Source organism: Equus przewalskii, chromosome 21 (genome assembly GCF_037783145.1).
Source record: "Equus przewalskii isolate Varuska chromosome 21, EquPr2, whole genome shotgun sequence".
In the NCBI taxonomy this organism is placed as follows: Eukaryota; Metazoa; Chordata; class Mammalia; order Perissodactyla; family Equidae; genus Equus; species Equus przewalskii.
This window is the reverse complement of record NC_091851.1, coordinates 22,945,648-22,963,027: the sequence shown is the minus strand read 5'-3', so window position 1 is coordinate 22,963,027 and position 17,380 is coordinate 22,945,648. Positions and strand designations below refer to the sequence as shown.

General features: G+C 54.6%; 1 protein-coding gene across 1 annotated transcript in view; it reads right to left on the bottom strand.

The window, feature by feature from the left end:
• Positions 1–4,929: 4,929 nt before the first annotated feature.
• The window catches only part of XKR7 (XK related 7), a 29,160-nt gene continuing 16,709 nt past the window's right edge, over positions 4,930–17,380 (bottom strand). The window contains exons 2-3 of the mRNA XM_070589085.1: positions 13,286–13,488; positions 4,930–11,998 (exon numbers count right to left, since the gene is read on the bottom strand). Of these exons, the coding sequence (XP_070445186.1) occupies positions 11,043–11,998; positions 13,286–13,488 (1,159 nt within the window). The 3' untranslated portion in view covers positions 4,930–11,042. The remainder of the gene's footprint in view (positions 11,999–13,285; positions 13,489–17,380) is intronic.

Below are 17,380 nucleotides of genomic sequence, written 5' to 3'. Positions count from 1 at the left end.
ATGAAGCACTCAGTAAATCTTAACTGTTTCCCTATCTGTGTGTCTGTGTGTCCTGGGCTGTTTTGCTGTCTCTTGGGAGACTATTAGGGAGGCAAGGCTCCCTTTGCGGTTCTGTGCTGAGCACTTGACATATTTCATCTCCCTTATTCCTCATAACATTGGTGTACCATTATTATACCTACCATACAGATTTTAAAGACAGACTCCACTGCCGAGGCTGGCCCAAGGAGGTCACACAGTGAATAGGAGGAGAACCTGGGATTTCTGCCTGGTCTGGATCTGAGGCCTAGTTCCTTACTTCCAGGGCCTGTGTGCTCTGCAGGACCCCCCAGGACAGTTGGAAAAGTCCTAATTGACCCATCCTCCCGTTGCCATGACACCTGGGTTCTGGGGACCCGAGCTCTGGAACTGATCTGCAGTATGATTCAGGGCAGGCTGCTTACTGTAACCTCTGTGCCTCAGCTTCCTCATCTTTCCAAAGGGAACAATAATTCCAAAGCTCCGCCCTGCAGTCCGAGGTGTGGCAAGAAAGACGTCAGGCTGTGCAGGAGATAGCAGCCCTCAACTGAGAAGAGCAGGGGCCAGCGCAGAGGACTGTTTTTAAAGTTTTTTCTGGAAGCTGGGTGTCCAGGTCAGTGCCCGTTGGAGGGAGGGTCAGAGCTCCCTGGGTGTGAGGGCCGCAGGAGACTCCCAGCCACCAGCCTTCCTGCTTCCCTCCTTCAGGGAGGGGAAATGGCCCAGGCTGCTTGGTGCAAACTCACAGAGCCACTCCCTCCTGCTCCCCTACATCCTGCCAGCCACCTCCCAGCAGCAGGAAGTGAGATCCCCGTCAGCCTGCCCGGCCAACAGGAAGAGGCCAGGATGTGGGCCCCAGTCCCCGACTCTGCTCCGGAAATCATAACTCCCACTTAACCCCTTGAGCAAGTCCCAAATTCCCACCCTCAGAGTGGCGGCAGGAGATGAAAGGTGGTCTCTTGCTCTTGCAAGTCTCTTCCTCTCTCTGAGCCTCAGTCTCCCTATCTGTAAAATGGGGAATTCTATTATGCCTGGACTTCCTCCAAACATTGCTGAACTGCTGAGAATCTGAAATAGGACAAGAAGCATTCCAAATGCCACTGAAAGAGCAAACTATCTCTGTATTCTCTGCAGTGCCCACCCGGGGCCATGAGCAGATCAAGTGCCTAGTAAATGTCAGTGGAAGTGGGTGGAAACAGGTGGACCCAGGTTCAAATATGCATGACCTTGAATGAGGTAGTTCATCTCTCGCAGCCTCAGAGTCTCGTGTCAAAAGAAGGATAATGATGGTGCTTGTCTCAGGAGGCTGCTGCAGGGAATAAATGGGAACAGAAGCATACAATGGTAATATCTATTATTAAAATTAGCTCGTGAATTAAAAAAGAGATGAGTAAAATAAAGTCCCTGCTCTCAAAGACTTAACAGTTGCGGGAAATAAAATTCATCTCTTTTGAACCACCTCCAGCTGACTGGCAGGGGCTGCCTGAGTGCTGTGTAGAGGATTATAAAAACCAGATCTACTCCCAGCATGAAAAAGGGATTGATTATCAATGCCTGCCATGGGACCAGAGGGGGCAATGTGGCAGCAGGTGTACAGTGCATATGCTGACCCTGATCTGCTCAGAGAGAAAGACGTAGAAGCAGAGAACTTTGATACAAGGCAAGCGACCTGTTGCGGAAGGCACAATCAGGAGCCATTCACCAAGACCGTGGCAGTCAAGCCAAGCCTTGAAGGGCATATGGAAGGAAGGTCACTCCAGGCAGAGGGAACAGCTTGAGCAAACACACACGGTGTGTGAGTTGCGATGTTTTTGGCTGCGAAGAATAGACTATCTGATCAAAGTTGGCTTAGACAACAAGGAAAATTTATTCTCTCTCAAGGTAAGCAGTCCAATGGTGATTTCAGGGCTGGTTAATCGAGCAGCTCAAAAATGGAATCAAGTTACGTACATTTTCTGCTTTAATGCTGCAATAGGCTGAACTGTGTCTCCCAAAATTTGTATGTTGAAGCCCTAACACCCAGTACCTCAGAATGAGACTGTTTTTGGAGATAAGGCCTTTAAAGAGGTGATTAAGTTAAAATGAGGCTGTAGAGTGGGCTGTAATCTAGTCTGGTGTCCTTCTAAGAAGAAGAAATTTTGGGGCCGGCCCGGTGGCACAGCAGTTAAGTGCACACGTTCCGCTTTGGCAGCCTGGGGTTCTCCAGTTTGGATCCCAGTTTGGACATGGCACCACTTGGCAAAAGCCATGCTGTGGTAGGTGTCCCACAAAGAAAGTAGAGGAAGATGGGCATGGATATTAGCTCAGGGCCAGTCTTCCTGAGCAAAAAAGAGGAGGACTGGCAGCAGATGTTAGCTCAGGGCTAATCTTCCTCAAAAAAAAAAAAAAAGAAGAAGAAGAAATTTGGACACCCAGAGAGGCAACAGGGGTGCGCACGTGAGGAAGACTGGCCCTGAGTTAACATCTGTGCCCATCTTCCTCTACTTTATTTGTGGGACACCTACCATAGCATGGCTTGCCAAGCCGTGCCAAACCATGCTGTGCCATGTCCACACCCAGGATCTGAACCCGCAGACTCCGGGCCACCACCGAAGCAGAACATGCGACATGCGAACTTAACTGCTGACACCTTGATCTTGGATTTCTAGCCTCCAGAATTGTGAGAAAATAAATTTCCGTTAAGTCAGCCAGTCTGTGGTATTCTGTTACAGCAGCCCTAGCAAACCAGCCCAGCTGGTGAGAGGGCGGCCGTGGCTTTAGGAGTAATGCATACATGACGCCATCCATCATCAGCCTGCTTTTGATGCCAGCAACCCTGGATGAGGCCAAGGGTTTCCCATCTCCTGCGTCTTTTTATTGTGAAGGAAAATCTTTCCCAGAGATTCTTCAAAAGACTTCCCTTAGGAATCTAGGAGCCAGATGTATTAGGCAGGATGTATTTCGGCTGTAACAAAGGCCCAAATAACAGTGGCTTAAACATGATAGTAGTTTCTCTCTTCCATTACATAAGCAATCCAGGGCAGGTACGGCAGCTCCATGTGTCCCGGACCCAGGGGCTTCCTGTCTTGTTGCTCCACCATACCAAGGTTTTGCTCTCAACTTCAAGATGGCTCTCCACACAGCTGCAGTCCAGTAAGTAGGAAGGGTAAACCCAGCCAGGGGTGAGCACAACTCCTCCCCTTAAAGGGAGGGATGATCTGCAAGTAGCACAAAGTTCTACTGCTCATATTCCAATTGACCAGAGCTTGTTTCCATGGCAATGCCTAAATTGCAAAGGAGGCTGGGAAATGTAGTCTTCTATTCTGGGTGGCCATGTGCCCAGGTAAAAATCACCTTGTAGAAAAAAGGGAGCATGGATACTGGAGACACATGGCAGTCTCTGCCTTACAGATTTGGGTCACATGCCCCTGCCTCCACCAATCCTCAGTCAGGGGAATGATCTTGGACCAATGGTTCCCAAGCTTGGGTGGATATCCGAATCACCTGGGAGGCTTATGAAAACTTGCTGCTCCTGAATTGGCTGATTGGGTAGGTCTGGGGGGTGGAACCTGAGAATCAGCATTTCTACCAAGTTCCCTGGTGCTACTGGTCTGGGGATCACATTTTGAGATCCACTGTCTTAGGCCAATTGCGACTTGCGTCCTGGAGCCAGGTGGGGCGCTACATTCCCTGAGCGCTTGGGCTGGTGGCCCCTAGGGATTGGGGTTCCACCTGCACGAAAGAATAGTGAGAAAGGCCCATGGGTGGCAGCCAGGGGAGGCTCACAGATACAGGGAGATGGGTGGTTTGGAGAGGCTATGAGGGCCGGGCGGGGTAATGTTGGAGAGGAGGCTCAAGAGGTACTTTGGGCCCAGGTTGTGAAAAGGCAGCATCAGGCAAAGGGTTTGCCCTTTATCCTGAAGGCCCAGGGGAGCCATGGGAAGTTCCAAAGCAAGGAAATGTCATGATCAGGTTTGTGGGAAGAGGCATTCAAGCAGTAGTCCTCAAAGTGAGGTCTTCAGACCCCTTGTGCCAGAATCCCCTGGAGAACCTTTAAAATGCAGATTCCCAGGCATGCTCTGTACACTGGTTATGGAGATGGAAATCTGCATTTAAAACAAGCCCCACTGAGGGCCGGCCTGGTGGCGCAGCAGTTAAGTTCGCATGTCGCATGTTCTGCTTCGGTGGTGGCCCGGAGTCTGCGGGTTCAGATCCTGGGTGTGGACATGGCACAGCATGGTTTGGCACGGCTTGGCAAGCCATGCTATGGTAGGTGTCCCACATATAAAGTAGAGGAAGATGGGCACAGATGTTAACTCAGGGCCAGTCTTCCTCAGCAAAAAGAGGAGGATTGGCGGCAGATGTTAGCTCAGGGCTGATCTTCCTCAAAAAAAACCAAACAACAACAACAAGCCCCCTGGCCCCCAGGTGATTCAGAGGCACCTTGAAGTTTGAGAACCACTGGATTAGAGGGTGGAGACCCTGGAGGCAGGGAGACCTGTCAGGGGCAATGCTTGTTTTATATCTTTCTTGTTCAGCGTTCCTAGAACAGTGTCTGGCACATAGTAGGCACTCAATAAATATTTGTTTTAATGGAGTTAGGAACTTCAGTCTGGTTCCTGATTTTTGTCATGGACTCATTCTGTGACCTCTGGCAAGTCTGTCCCCACCCCCCAACTCTCTTTTTTCCTTATCTGTAAAGTGAAGAGTTTGGAGATAATCCCTAAAAACCTTTGGCCCTGAGATTTTGGTTGATTGATGGAGGCTCTGTCCAATCAACAGGGAACTTTGTGTAATGGCCTGTCCTCTCCCAACCAAATACCTCTGTCTCTTAAAGGAACCACAGGGATTGTGGCAGAGGGTATCCTTCCTCCCCGCTCCCTCCTTCCTCATCTTCCTGTGGCCCAGAACAGCCAACACAATGGGACACAAACAGCACGTACTGAAATGACTTTTAATATCTCATGTCGCAGCAAAATTAAAAATATACAAAAAGTTTGTGGTGTACAAAAGAGTCTCAGTACAGAAGCCCCAGCTTGGAGCCCCCTCCCCCTCCTGGGGGAAGCGCAGAGGGGTGAGCGGGGGTGGGACTGAGGATGGCACAGATGTAGTCAATACCAGGAGGTGGGCCAGGAACAGGAGCAGAAGTGGGCAGGGGTGGGGGCCAATTAGGGATGGAAGAATCCCCCGGATTTGTGCTGAGGGAGGGAAATCAGCCCCTCAGGCATGGCTAGTGGTTCCTGGAGTGGGAGAACAAGTGGAAGAGGGGCATCGGGCTGGGGGTGTTCTGGTGGGACCCCAAAGGACCTGGGCTCTGGCCCCACCCAGCCACCAACTCGTTTTGTGACCTTGAGCAGGCTGCCTCGCTGGGCCTTCCCCTTCAGTGAAACAGACGCTGGATGATTAAACCACTGATTCGCACCTGGGTGGAGGCAGGAATGGGGGCCCACTGAGTGCTCTTGAGAACTGTGTATTGAACATTCCAATAGAATACAGAGACTGCCCCTCCCTCAAGCCCTAGAAGCCAACATGCGGCCTCGAAATTTATCTGCAATCAGAAGATCCACTTGAGTTAATTCAATGTGGGAAAATTAATTATTCTTCAAGAAGTGAGGCCTGTTTGGGAGAAAAATCTCCCAAACTATAGGATCCTCAGGGGTGAACATAGTAAGAGGGAGCTCTGGGAATCCTTCCCCTCCCTTCCAGCTGTTTTATGACTGGTTTGGAAAACCAAGGGGGTTTTAGGGGCTGTGTTTACATGAGGCCTTCCCAGGTTTGGGTGGGTTAGCCCAGTGAAGACAGGCCCGGTTTGGATTCTGGGATTTGGGCGAAAGAAAGATGGAGGAATAGCCTTTTCCCACTTGGTGCCTGTCTCACCTCCTTTGGTCTCAGGCTAACCCTCCACTGGGATTATTGCAGGTTCCCCAGGGCCCCCACCCCTCAGCCTGGCCTGGGGGTGCCCTTACAATGATTGTGCATAGAATAAAGGCCAGGGTTGCTGGGGAGAGGGCACCCCCTCCTTGCCGTGAGAAGGGAAGGGTGGATGAGGCCAGGCATGAGAGGATCACCCTCTACCCCCTGGGAGTTTTCTGCCTCTAGGAACCATGCCAGCCCTGGACCCGGCCTTCTTTCTCACTTCCACAATTTCCTGCTCTTCCTCCCCTCACCTGCAGAAATGAAGAACCCAGGAATGTGCTAGCCCCTCCCCAACCAGAGTGGCACAATACAGTCCCTTGTCCCAGCCCCAGGGTCTCAGAAGCCTCTGGTTGGGAAGAGGGAACATAGGCCCCATCCCCACGGCTGCCCATGTGGCTTGGCACTCAGTCCCTTTCACTGAGACATCACAAAGCACGTTAGTACAGAAATTGACAGCTCCTCCCCGCCCCCACCCCAATGTGGTCTCCAGCTTTATCTGGGAGGGAGACAGCAGCCGAAGAGTGGCAGCGGCCAGCACAGGATGGGGGCAGCTGGGTCCTGGCTTTCAGTCCTCGTCCTGTACCTGGATTCTCCTCCCACCCAATGCGCTTGCCTCTTAACCAGGGTCCCCCAAACTGGAGAAGACCTCAGCCCCTAAACTGCCCGCCTCAGGCACTGCGGGGCTGTAGCCCTTATCAGATGATGATTTCCAAACCAGGGACCCTGTGGACGCCCAGACCTCCCTCCCCTTTTAGCTGAGAGAGCAGTGGGCCTGTTCTCAGGTGGCCAGGTAGACAGGGTTTAGAATTGGACTAGAAAAGTCTCAGAGGGAGCCAGAGCCCCTGTCCTTGACTTCCTCAGAGGGGTTTCTGGACTCTGCAGTAGAACCTTTTTAATATTCTGAACCAGAGGTTTCAAACTGGTGGCCCATGGGCCAAATATGAGTATTCGGTTTGGCCAGCACAGGGTTTTTCAAAAATTTGAATTTTAGGGCCTATGGGCGGGTCGTGTACTCCCCTGTTTGCCACAGTCCTCACCACTCCCTATTGTCTAGCACCTCCACTTCTTTCACTTTTATTACCTGAAGGTATTTGAATTTGCAACCCATGCACCCCCCTGCCCCAGAAAATCTTCCCCACCCTGCCTGAGGTTTCTGTGAATGCCAAGCCCAGCTGAGCTCCAAGGGAAGGCCCTGTGGAACTTCAGCACTTAGGAGGGCACTGGGGGCTGCCAGGCAAGATCTTCCCTGGATACTCCCAGCTTCCTTGGCCCTTACCTCAAGATCTGGACATTCCTCAGGCCTCACCTCCCTGCCTTCTGCTTTCCCTGACTCTCATGGGTGACACAACTCTGTGGGACACAGATGTAGCAGGGAGCTGGCTGGGGGTAAGGCAGGTTTAGGGGAGACAGAAGGATGAGGCAGATGAGAGGAGGGGACCAAGAAAGTCTTCCTTGTCAGGGAGCCCCCTGCTGGGGAGGGGTGGAGAGCTGTGCTGTCCAACCAGGGTGACAGTTACAAGGCACGTGGTAATCAGTGCATGGAAGAGCGATGAGAGGGGTGTGGTGCCTGGAGAGGGTTGGGGAGCACAGTCAGCAGCCTTGGGGATCAGTCAAGAAAACTGGGAGACAGAAGTCTGTCCTGGGAATGGGGACAAGTTCTCCTAGGAGTAGAGATACTGAAGGAAGGGCAGAGCCTGACATATTTGGTCCTGTTTTCTTCTATTCTTGGCAAAATTAAGACAGACCCAACTACCTCTCATTCCCAGGAAAAGCCTAACTCTACCACTGACTTCCTGTGTGATGTTGAGCAAGTCTCTGGCCCTCTCTGGGCCTTCATTTCTCCTCTATAGTAGATGTAGAGGGCAGCTTTCTTAGGGGGCCCCAAGGGCCCCTCTGGGCTGTGGTTCTGGAATCTTCTCTCACTGCAGGGACCCTGTAGGGATCCTGGGGAGGACTGAGCAGCCAGGCTGGGGCAGGGGACAGGGAATGAATGGGGAGCAGGAGGCAGGAACCCGGGGGGTCCAATCCTAGCAGGGGGGAGAGAATGGCTGAGGTAGATTGTGTCACAGAAAGGAAAACCAAACAACAGCTCGAATGGATGGCGCCCCTTCCTCACACTGACTTCTCTATTCCAGTGAAACGAGGGGACTGGCAGGGACCGGATGAAGTGGAGGACAGGCCAGTGGAGAGGGGGACCTCAGGCCTGGGAGGGATGGGGTCCTGAGCTCCTGGGTGTATGTGGGGGGTCCTTATGGGGCTGAGCTCTTTCCTGAGGGTGAGGCAGGAGAAGGTGCCTGCAGCCCTCTCCTCCGGCCCTTTAGCCACAGAGCCCTCTGACTGTTGCCGTTTCCCGTGCTCAGATGTCCTTGCAGGCAGAGGCCCTGAGGGAAGGTTTTGTAGGATGAGAATGTGGTGGGTGGGGATGGAATAAGGTCCAAAAATGTGGCCCTGGCTTCCCCAAGAGCCTGAAGCCACGCCTCAGCCTGCCAGCTCTGCCTCCTCGTTCCTATTCCCTGGTTCCCTGGGCATCTCCTGGAGCTGTAAGGACTCCCAGCTCCTGGGGAGGAGATTTTTAACAGTTCCTTCTAGGATGCTGGAGAATGGGGCAGCCGGATGGGCCATTCTAGGACACTGGGGAGTAAAACAACTTGCCATGGGTGACCCTCATGTCATCCCTGAGCCTCAGTTTCCTCCTCTGAAAGATGGGTTGATAACACCTCTCTTGTAGGGATGTTTCAAGCAGGGGGGCATTTAAGAGAAACCACATGGGGTGAAAACTCCTGGCACAGTCCGCCCTGGAGAAACGATCAGCAGGATCTGGGACCACATCCTCAATGCTCCCACCTTTGACGTGTGGGTCACTGGCCATGGAATCCAGTCTCTGAAGACAGATTTGGGCAGAGGACAAGGAGGACAGTTGAAGCCACCAGAGGGGGTCTGGGTCAGCCTTGGGCTTCCCCCACCACCCAGCACCTTCAGGCCTGGTTCCTGAGGCTTCTTAGAGATCAGAGAAGCAGGAGAAAGAAGGAAAAGCATTCTTGGCGCATTGGTGAGAGGATGCACACACCATCTCGGCCTGTGTGGGGGTCTGTGCAGTTGCCTGTGTGCCAGGGGGTGAGGTGACTTGCGTCACGGGTGTGATGTGTGCTTGTGTATATGTGTGAATGGGGGCAGTCCTGCCCTCTCTGCCTTTGGGGTCAACTTGCACCCTGAGCATGGCCCCATCCCTGCATCCTCAGCAAATTCACTGTCACCCGTCACTATCTGATGGGACAGCCAGGAGTCTGGGACCTCATGAGACTAGCCACTACTCTGGGCCTCAGTTTCCCATCTATAACCCAAGGGAGGCTGAATCAGAGAGGGCTAAGTGCCCCTCCAATTTGCATAGTCTAGGACTCTCATGGTCCACCTCATGCCCACCCCAGGTCTACATCTGTCCTTAACATCACCAGCTGTGCCCTTGCAGTGAACGCACCTAGGTTGGCCTGGGGGTGTGGGAACATGGCGGGGGGAGGGTGCGGGGGGACAGGTTCCAAGCTCTGCTTAGAGGCTCTGTCGCCTCACCCTACAGAACCCCTATTCCCATACTCCCCCACCCTATTCAGGACTGGTTGTCCCAAGTGGAGAGGGGGGCCCTGGGTGGGTGGTCTCATGGGCACCCGAGGACGTTCAGGCCCTGGGAATGGAGGGTTGTCAGGTGTGAGGGAAAACAAATCAGTTTTCCATCTGCCGCCCCAGGAAGCTGCATCTGCAGGGTGGTTGAGAGCCGAGATTCATGTCACATCCCCAGAGCTAATTTTTTCCAGCTGGAAACCACTTGGCAGTTGAAATGGCTCAGGTGTTCTGAGGATGATTTCCTTTTGGGAAGGTGGCTGTGGAGCAAGGTGGACAGGGGCACAGAACTCCTATAAACCCCAGAAGTCTAGAACTGGGATACCCATTCCTAGAATGTTCCACTCGTGTGTGGTTCTAGAGCCCCCTCCCCCACCATTATGGCAGGAGCTTCAATCCTCCAGAGCAGAGCAGCAGCGCTCCAGTGCCCTCACCCTTTAAACAGAATCCAGATCAGAGTGACTCCCTCAGGGATGTCCTCTCCCTAGGACGTTTTATCAGTGATGTGTTCTAGAACTTAATCTAGAACCGGCAATGTCTCTCTAGAACAATTCCTCTGCTAAATGTGCTAGAACCTCATCTATAATTGAGACTAGACAGAGTATCTCCCTAGACATTTTATCTGTTGTATTCAAGACCTTTATCTAGAAGAAATGCTCTAGATGCTCATCTAGAACAAAGAATGGCTCCTCAAAACATTTCACCTGAGGTGTCTGGAACCTCATCCATAATAGAGCCCATTAACAAAAAGTGTCTCCTGAGGAGTTCACTTTGGGAACATTCTCTACACTCTGGATGGAGGGTTCCCCTCCCTCAAATCTGTGGCCCTCATGCTTCTGCCAGCCTGGACCCCTCAGATGTCTCCGGGTTCTTTCTCCTGTCCAGCTCCAGCACTGTCAGCCCCCCACCCCCAACTCCCCACCCCACCCCAACTCCCTCCTTAAATTCCCCTCTTGCCCAGGCTCCAGACTTTGGACCTCACAAGAACTGTACCAGCCTTGTCCACCAGACACTCCCACCTCACCCCTCATCTTCCTTCCATGGTCTCCTCCCTCCTTCTCAGAGATCGCGTCCCACCACAGAGGCAGCCCACCCCCACCCCCCTGAGGAGCACAGGGCCTAGGTCATGGACCCCAGACAGTGTCCTTTCTCTGGTGGGTCCACAGGGGGTGACATGTGGGCAACTCCAGGCAGGGGAGAGGGGTGGGGCCGCCTGGCACCAGACATGAGGTGGAGGCCTCCATGAAGCGGGTCAGCTCACGAGGAGTGTAGCACCAGTTGATTCCCTGGGCCCTGGTTCTGGGGAGTTTTGGAAATGGGCCACAGGGCTGAAAACAGGGCCTAGGGCTGGGGCCTCCACAGGCTGCCCCCTCCCCTGAAAGAACCCAATGGTGGGGCCACTCTACCCTTGGACCAACAGATCCACTCCCCCTTAGCCTGGTGGCCCTGAAATTCTGAGCTCAACACTGTGGTCGATGTGGGGTCAGCCAAAGCTTGTCCCTTTTTGGGGGGGCTGTGGCCTACACCGTGGTCTCGTACTCCAGCAGCTCCTGGGAGATCCCCACGCTCCGGTACTGCAACCGGGGTGTGCTGGGTGAGGAGTACTCCAGCGCCAAAATGGTCTTCCGGAGCCGGCGGTCAATAAAGTGAGCATCCCACGCAGGGTACTTCTTACGAGGCAGGTCAATCCGAATGACAGGCCCCTCTGTCCGCAAGGTGCGGGCCACTGGTGTGGGAGGCAAGCCAGGCCGCACCTGGAAGACAGGTGGCGTGGGGGTCCCGGCACGCTCGCCTCCCACTGAGGCCCCTTCCCGCTCCGCGCCTGTAGTCCTCGGCAGGGACCTCGGGGGACTGGTGACAGCATCGGCTGGTGGGCGGCAGGGCCCTGGGGACTCAGGGCAGATGCAGCCTGGTGCCTGGGTACCCAGCATGGGCCCGTTGGGGTGCAGGAGACAGTAGTAGACACACATGAAGAATACGCCCAGCGCGAAGCTGGAGGCCACCACACAGACCAGGATAAGTGAGCGAAAGTCAGTGGCGAAGTTGCGGCTGGAGTACCAGAAGCCGGTGAGCGCGGCGTTCTCCAGCAGGATGATGCAGTAGTAGAGGGTCATGCGGCGGCGGCTGCGGCCCTCCTTGACGTTGAACCAGCAGAAGATGTAGATGATGCCCACCACCATGTTGTAGATGATCTCTTCCCACTTGGACATGCAGAAGTCTGTCTCACCCTGGATGACCCAGAAGGTCATGACGCACCAGTGGGCCACAATGAAGATGCCAAAATAGAGCTTGTAGACGCTGGCGAAAAGCGCAAAGGCCAGGCTGCGGGCGGCGATGGTGAACAGGTGCCACAGCACCTGGGCCACAGCACCCTTGTAGGACAGCGGCCGCTTGTCATCCCTCGAGTCCCGCAGCACCTTCTGGTAGGAGGCCAGCGTCCAGGCCAGAGACACGAGGGAGGCGGAGGTGGAGAGGGCTGCAGAGACAGGGTGGGGGTGGGGTGGGCGGGTTAGGGGGTGGGTCTGGGTAGGGGTCTGGGGAGAGGGGGAGGGTTCTGGGTCAGGAGCTGGGTTCTGAGGAGGTGTGAGGGGAGGGTCTACAAATCAGGAGGGGTGTGAGGAGGGTCTGGGTGGGTGGTCTTCCAAAGCAATGTCTGGGGGTGAGAGGGGGCGGGACTGGGTACTTCCGCAGAGGTGGGAGCACAGAGGGAGAGGGAAGGGGGGTCATTTGGGACTCCATAATGGGCAGGTCCAGGTCTCTAGCATGGGGTGGTAGGGTTCAGGGGTCTTGGTGGGTGGGGGAAATTAGGGTCCAGGACTCTGGGAGTAGAAAAGGAGGTGAAGAGTAGGGGGGTCAGGATTAGGGCATGGAGGGGCCAGGAGGGGACTATTAGAAGCTATAGGCCACCAGGATGAGACTGGGCTGTGGAGAGGGCTGGCCAAGCTCAGCACAGCTGAGGGCATGGGAAGAAAATCCAGGGTGGGAAGAGTTTTGATTGGGGCCCAATATCCTGGGCAAGGGATCCCCAGGGAGCCAAGAGGGGGTGACAGAGTCTTTCCAGACATGGAGGGTGGGTTGGGCAGTGTCTGGGTGGGAGGACCATGGGGAGCTCCAGGGAGACTGGAGGCATGGTTTTTCTCTGTCACTGAAGGGGTTCACCTGGTCTGTGGAGTTAGGGAAAGGGCAAAGTGGGGGGTGGGTGCATGGGGACCAGGACCAGGCCTGGGCGGAGTCCCTGGGAGGTTGAAGAGCAGTAACAGGGTGGATGCACAGGCTCTCTGGAACCCTTTGGTCATTGGACAGGTCAATGAGGCAGGGAGTCCCCAGAGGGTCTGAGGTGTGGTGATAGTGTGAGGGCCTCTTTGGACTTGGCAGAAATGGGGTCTGGTCTGCCCTGGCAATGGGACGGGAGGAGGGTAGGAGGGGGGAGCGCCCGGGGCGGGGAGGCCTGAGAGGAGGAGACGGGGTGGAGGGGCCAGGTCTCTCCTAACACTGAGGGTAAGTGGGCCATTGGAGGGCACATGAGCGTCCCAGAGGCCTGGAGGGTGGTGAGAGTAGAAGGGGCGGGACCTCCAAAACCCGGACAGTGAGCGGGCGGGGTTGGGGGAGGTTGGGGGCTACACGGGGCGTCCCCAGGGTGCCTGAAGCGGGGAGAGTGGACAAGTGGGGCCGCCAGGATACTGAAGGTGAGCGAGCCCTAAGCGGGCAGGGGCGCAGGGCATCCCCAGAGCCCTGGGGCGAGGGTGCAGGGGGCGGGGCTCACCCGGCAGCAGGTCGGGCTCGCCGCCGCGGTGCACCAGCAGGCTGAGCTGCAGCACGAGCTGCGGCGCGCTGCGCAGGAAGGTCTCCAGCAGGCGCAGCATGCTCACGTCGGCGCTCTCGAACAGCATCCGCCAGTAGAAGTGGCGCCGCAGCCGCTCCCCACGCCAGCGGCTCTGCAGCCCCAGGTACATGGCGTGCAGGTACCTGCGGGAGGGACGCCGTGCTCAGGCTCCCGCGCGCTCGGCCCCCTCGCCCCCCTCCCAGCCCAGCACTGGCCCCCAGCAAGAGCGAAAGGCGAGCGCGCAGTGTGTATTCCCTCGCTGCGCTGACCCTCTTTCCTCAGCTGTAAATGGGCCTACTGAAAGGATCACCTCCCCGGGCTGCTGTTGGGGAGCTCCGAATGGCCTCCTTAGCTTAAAGCACTGGCACAGAGTAAGCCCTTAATACAGCACCGTCCTCATCATTACTGCCAGGGCAGGTTGGGGCCTGCTTTCTGTGCAGGGTTCCTGACACCTCACAGCGCACTGAGCTTACCGTAGCCCTATGATTATCCCTATTTTATAGAAGAGGAAACTGAGACCCAGAGAGGTATGTCACTTGTCCAAGGTCACACAGCTAGAAAGCAGTGGAACCAGGATTCAAACCCAGGCAGCCTGGCCTCAGGGCCCACACTCTAACCATTAGGCAACACTGCCTCTCACTGTACGCCATAAGCCATAAAGAGTTCATCCACACAAAGGTTCCTTCAGGGACAGTCCCTGGTGCCAACCCCCCGTTCTGTTGCCACCAGCAGCTCCCTGGGCTGTTCTTCAGACCCACCACTGAGTGACAGTTCTCCCCACAGGGCCCAGGGAAGCTGCTCACAGATCCCCTGGCATGGAAGATTTTGCTGCTCCTCTTGGGCCTCTTCTCCTATCAAACCTCATGGCTCCAGCTGCCCTGTACAGGTCACAGATTCCAGCTCACAGCGCTCTCCCTCACCGCTGGGCCTTTGCACCTACTGTTCCCTCTGCCTGGAACAACACCCTGCCCTGTCCCCCAACCCCACCCCAGTCCCAAACCTGGATAACTCTTGCATTTCTTCCAAGGCTCACCTTTTAAACATGACTGTGTCCAGGAAGCCTCTGCTTACCACCCTCTACCTGGGGTAGGGGCCTCTCCCAGGCTTCCTGTAACCCAGCACTTGTCACAGTGGGTTGTAACTTCCTGGTTATGCATCCATCCCCCCCAGATGGTGAACTCCGTGAGGATGACTGGGTCAGCTTGCTAACTGCTGTACCTTCGGTTCTTAGCACACAGTAGGTGCTCAGTCTGTATTGGCTAAATGAATGAATTCGCACACGATCACAAGTTTGTTTAATTGCACGGAACTCTGGTAACCCTGCAGAGGGTATGGAAGGGATTCGTAAGTCCTGAGTTCAATTCCTGACTTTGCTTCTAATTTCTTGTGTGATCTTGAGCATGACCCTCTCCGAGACCTCGTTAATCCCTCCCAAGGTGGCTGTGACGATTAAATGGATGAGAAGATACTTTGTAACCCTAAAGTGCAGTGCCCATTAGGGTGACAAGAGACCTGTCCACGCAGATCTCTAGGTCTGATTTCCCCTCTGCTCTGGTTCCTTGTCCAGCAGCTCTGCCCTGGCTGTTGCAGCCACAGACCCTGCCCCTCCCAACCTCCCAATTCTCTGATTCAGGGGCAGGCATAGAGAGGGCTCCTCTAGACGTGATCGCCCCGGAAACAAGGGGGGAAAATCCCAACAGATCTAGTGACCCTATTGCCTGAATCCAAAATTGGGAAACCAGGGATTGGGGGTGGGGGGATCTATTCCCAGATGTGAAGTGCTGGCATTGCCAGGATGTTGTTTGGGGACCAACTGTATTCAACTGTGTGTTGCCAGCCCAAGGAGGAACCACAGTGCTCCCTGGAATTTGGGATCAGCAGCTACCCAGAGTTTCCCCAAATGAGTATCCTAGTCTTAGCAATGGTGTGGCCCTCTCTGGGACTCACTTTCTTATCTGCCAACAAGAGGGATGGACTTGATGACTCGGAGATCCTTCCAGACCCAAACTCGCCTCCCAAAATGTGGCTGGAAATGCCCCATTTAGGGCTCTTCTCCCCATCCCTGGGTCTTTCCAGCACAGTTGATGGTGTAGACATACCCTCAACATGACACAGTATGGGACTGGCAGCTGGGAGGGGGAAGAGGCCTGTTCCCTCAGAAGCTGACTCGAGAAATGCAAAGGCTCCTACGTCTGACTCTCCCATCCGATGCTAGAATTCCATCAGCACTTTACACCCTCTGCTGGCATGCTTCCCAGGATAGGGAGTCCCCATGTCCTGAGGCAGGGCCTTCAGCTTCTGAGCAGCTCCAGGGCTGGGTCATGTTTCTCCTGATGAGCAGAAATTTGTCTCCCTGTATCTTCCATTCGCTGGCCCTGCCTATCCCCCACATAAGGATCCTTGCAGCCAGAATCATTCATTCACATAGCAAGTGCATTTTGACCACTTGCTATGTGCCAGGCTGTGCTCTTAAGTATCCCACAGTCCCATGGAAGAGAGACAAGATAAGAGCTGAAACAGATGCTTTAAGATGCTGTGGAACCCAGAGAACAAAGGGGTAACTTTAGCTGTGGGAGAGGGTCAGGCAAGACTTCCTGGAGGAGGAAACATTTGGTCTCAGTTTTAAAGCATGGGCAGACATTTGAAGGCCCACAGGAGGTGGAAGGGCATTCTAGGGGGAAGAACCAGCCAAGGCAAACGCATAGAGGCATAGAGGCAAGAGAGAACATGGCCTTTTAGGGGAATGGCCAGTGGTTTGCTGGGCCTGGAGGGGAGGGTTTTCACGGGCAGGGGCATAAGAAGACTAGAGGTGTGAAGGGCATCAAATTCTGGACTGAAGAGTTTATATTTTATTCTAAATCTGAATTCTATCCCAGAATCAGGGGTGATGTGATCAGCTCAGTGGCTTAGAAAGCGCACTCTGGAGGCTGGCTTGGAGGAAAGCCCGGAGAGGCTGGGATTTGGTCCAGGCCTGAAATGACAGGGCACAGAGGAGACACAGAGAGCAAAGCTGAAGATGGCCAGAGGTAGGAGTCTGGGGGAGAGACCAAGATGGCTCCCAGAGCTTCTGAGGGGCCCACAACACAGACCACCTTTCTGGGCCTCCATCTCCCCCTGACCCCATTCCTGTGGCTCTGGCTTTGAACAGGAAGGAAGGACCAGCTGGTCCAACATGAAGGGGCCTGGGGAGTTGGGGGAGGGCAACACCCTGGAAGTTTCTCTCAGGCTGGAAGACCATCTGTTTCCTGGCGCAGGTCAGCATGAGGGAGGCCCCGGCCCGGCCAGCATCCATCACCACCTGACAGGCTGCCTGCCCACCTCCCCGCCCACTCCTGCCCCCTCCTCTGCCAGCTCCAAGGCCCCACACCCCAGCTAACCGCAGACAAAGGACTCACCCAGGCCAGGGCAGCTGTGGGCTGGAGCGGGGCGGGTGGCTGGGGGACACGTGGGAAGAAAGGAGGGCTCTGAGTCCTAAGGATGTGGGGTCAGCAGGGAGTGTGGAAAGACCACACCACAGTCTGGGGATGAAAGGGCCTGAGTTCGGCCTCTGCCCCTTTTGGCAACAGGACCCAAAACTGTGGCTGTTCCTTCTAGCCGGCACTAATGCTCGCTGCCAAGGGCCTGCGAGCTTTTTATGGGCCTAGGAAAATGTTTGAGGCCTGGAAAAAAAAAATTGGCTCCAAAACACAGGGAAAAACTGCAGAATCAAAATTAATAAATGTTTAATTAAATGTCTGCAAAACAGAACATGATATCAGCCAGTCAATTGTAATTTGGCTTTTATCTGGCTATATATAATTTACATTTGATGTCTGATGTGGCTGCATTTTAATATGCTTGATAGATGTGGGGCCTATAAAGGTCTTAAAACAGCCTTGCCCAGGACGTGCAACCTAATTTCCCTGGGCCTCAGTTTTACCTTCACCAAAAAGGGGCCAGTACTCGCCATCCTGCCTACATCACAGCCACCAGGGTGAAGATCAGAAAGGCAAGATGGTAATATGCTGGGCTTGTGGGTTTCCTGCCCTGCCCTGT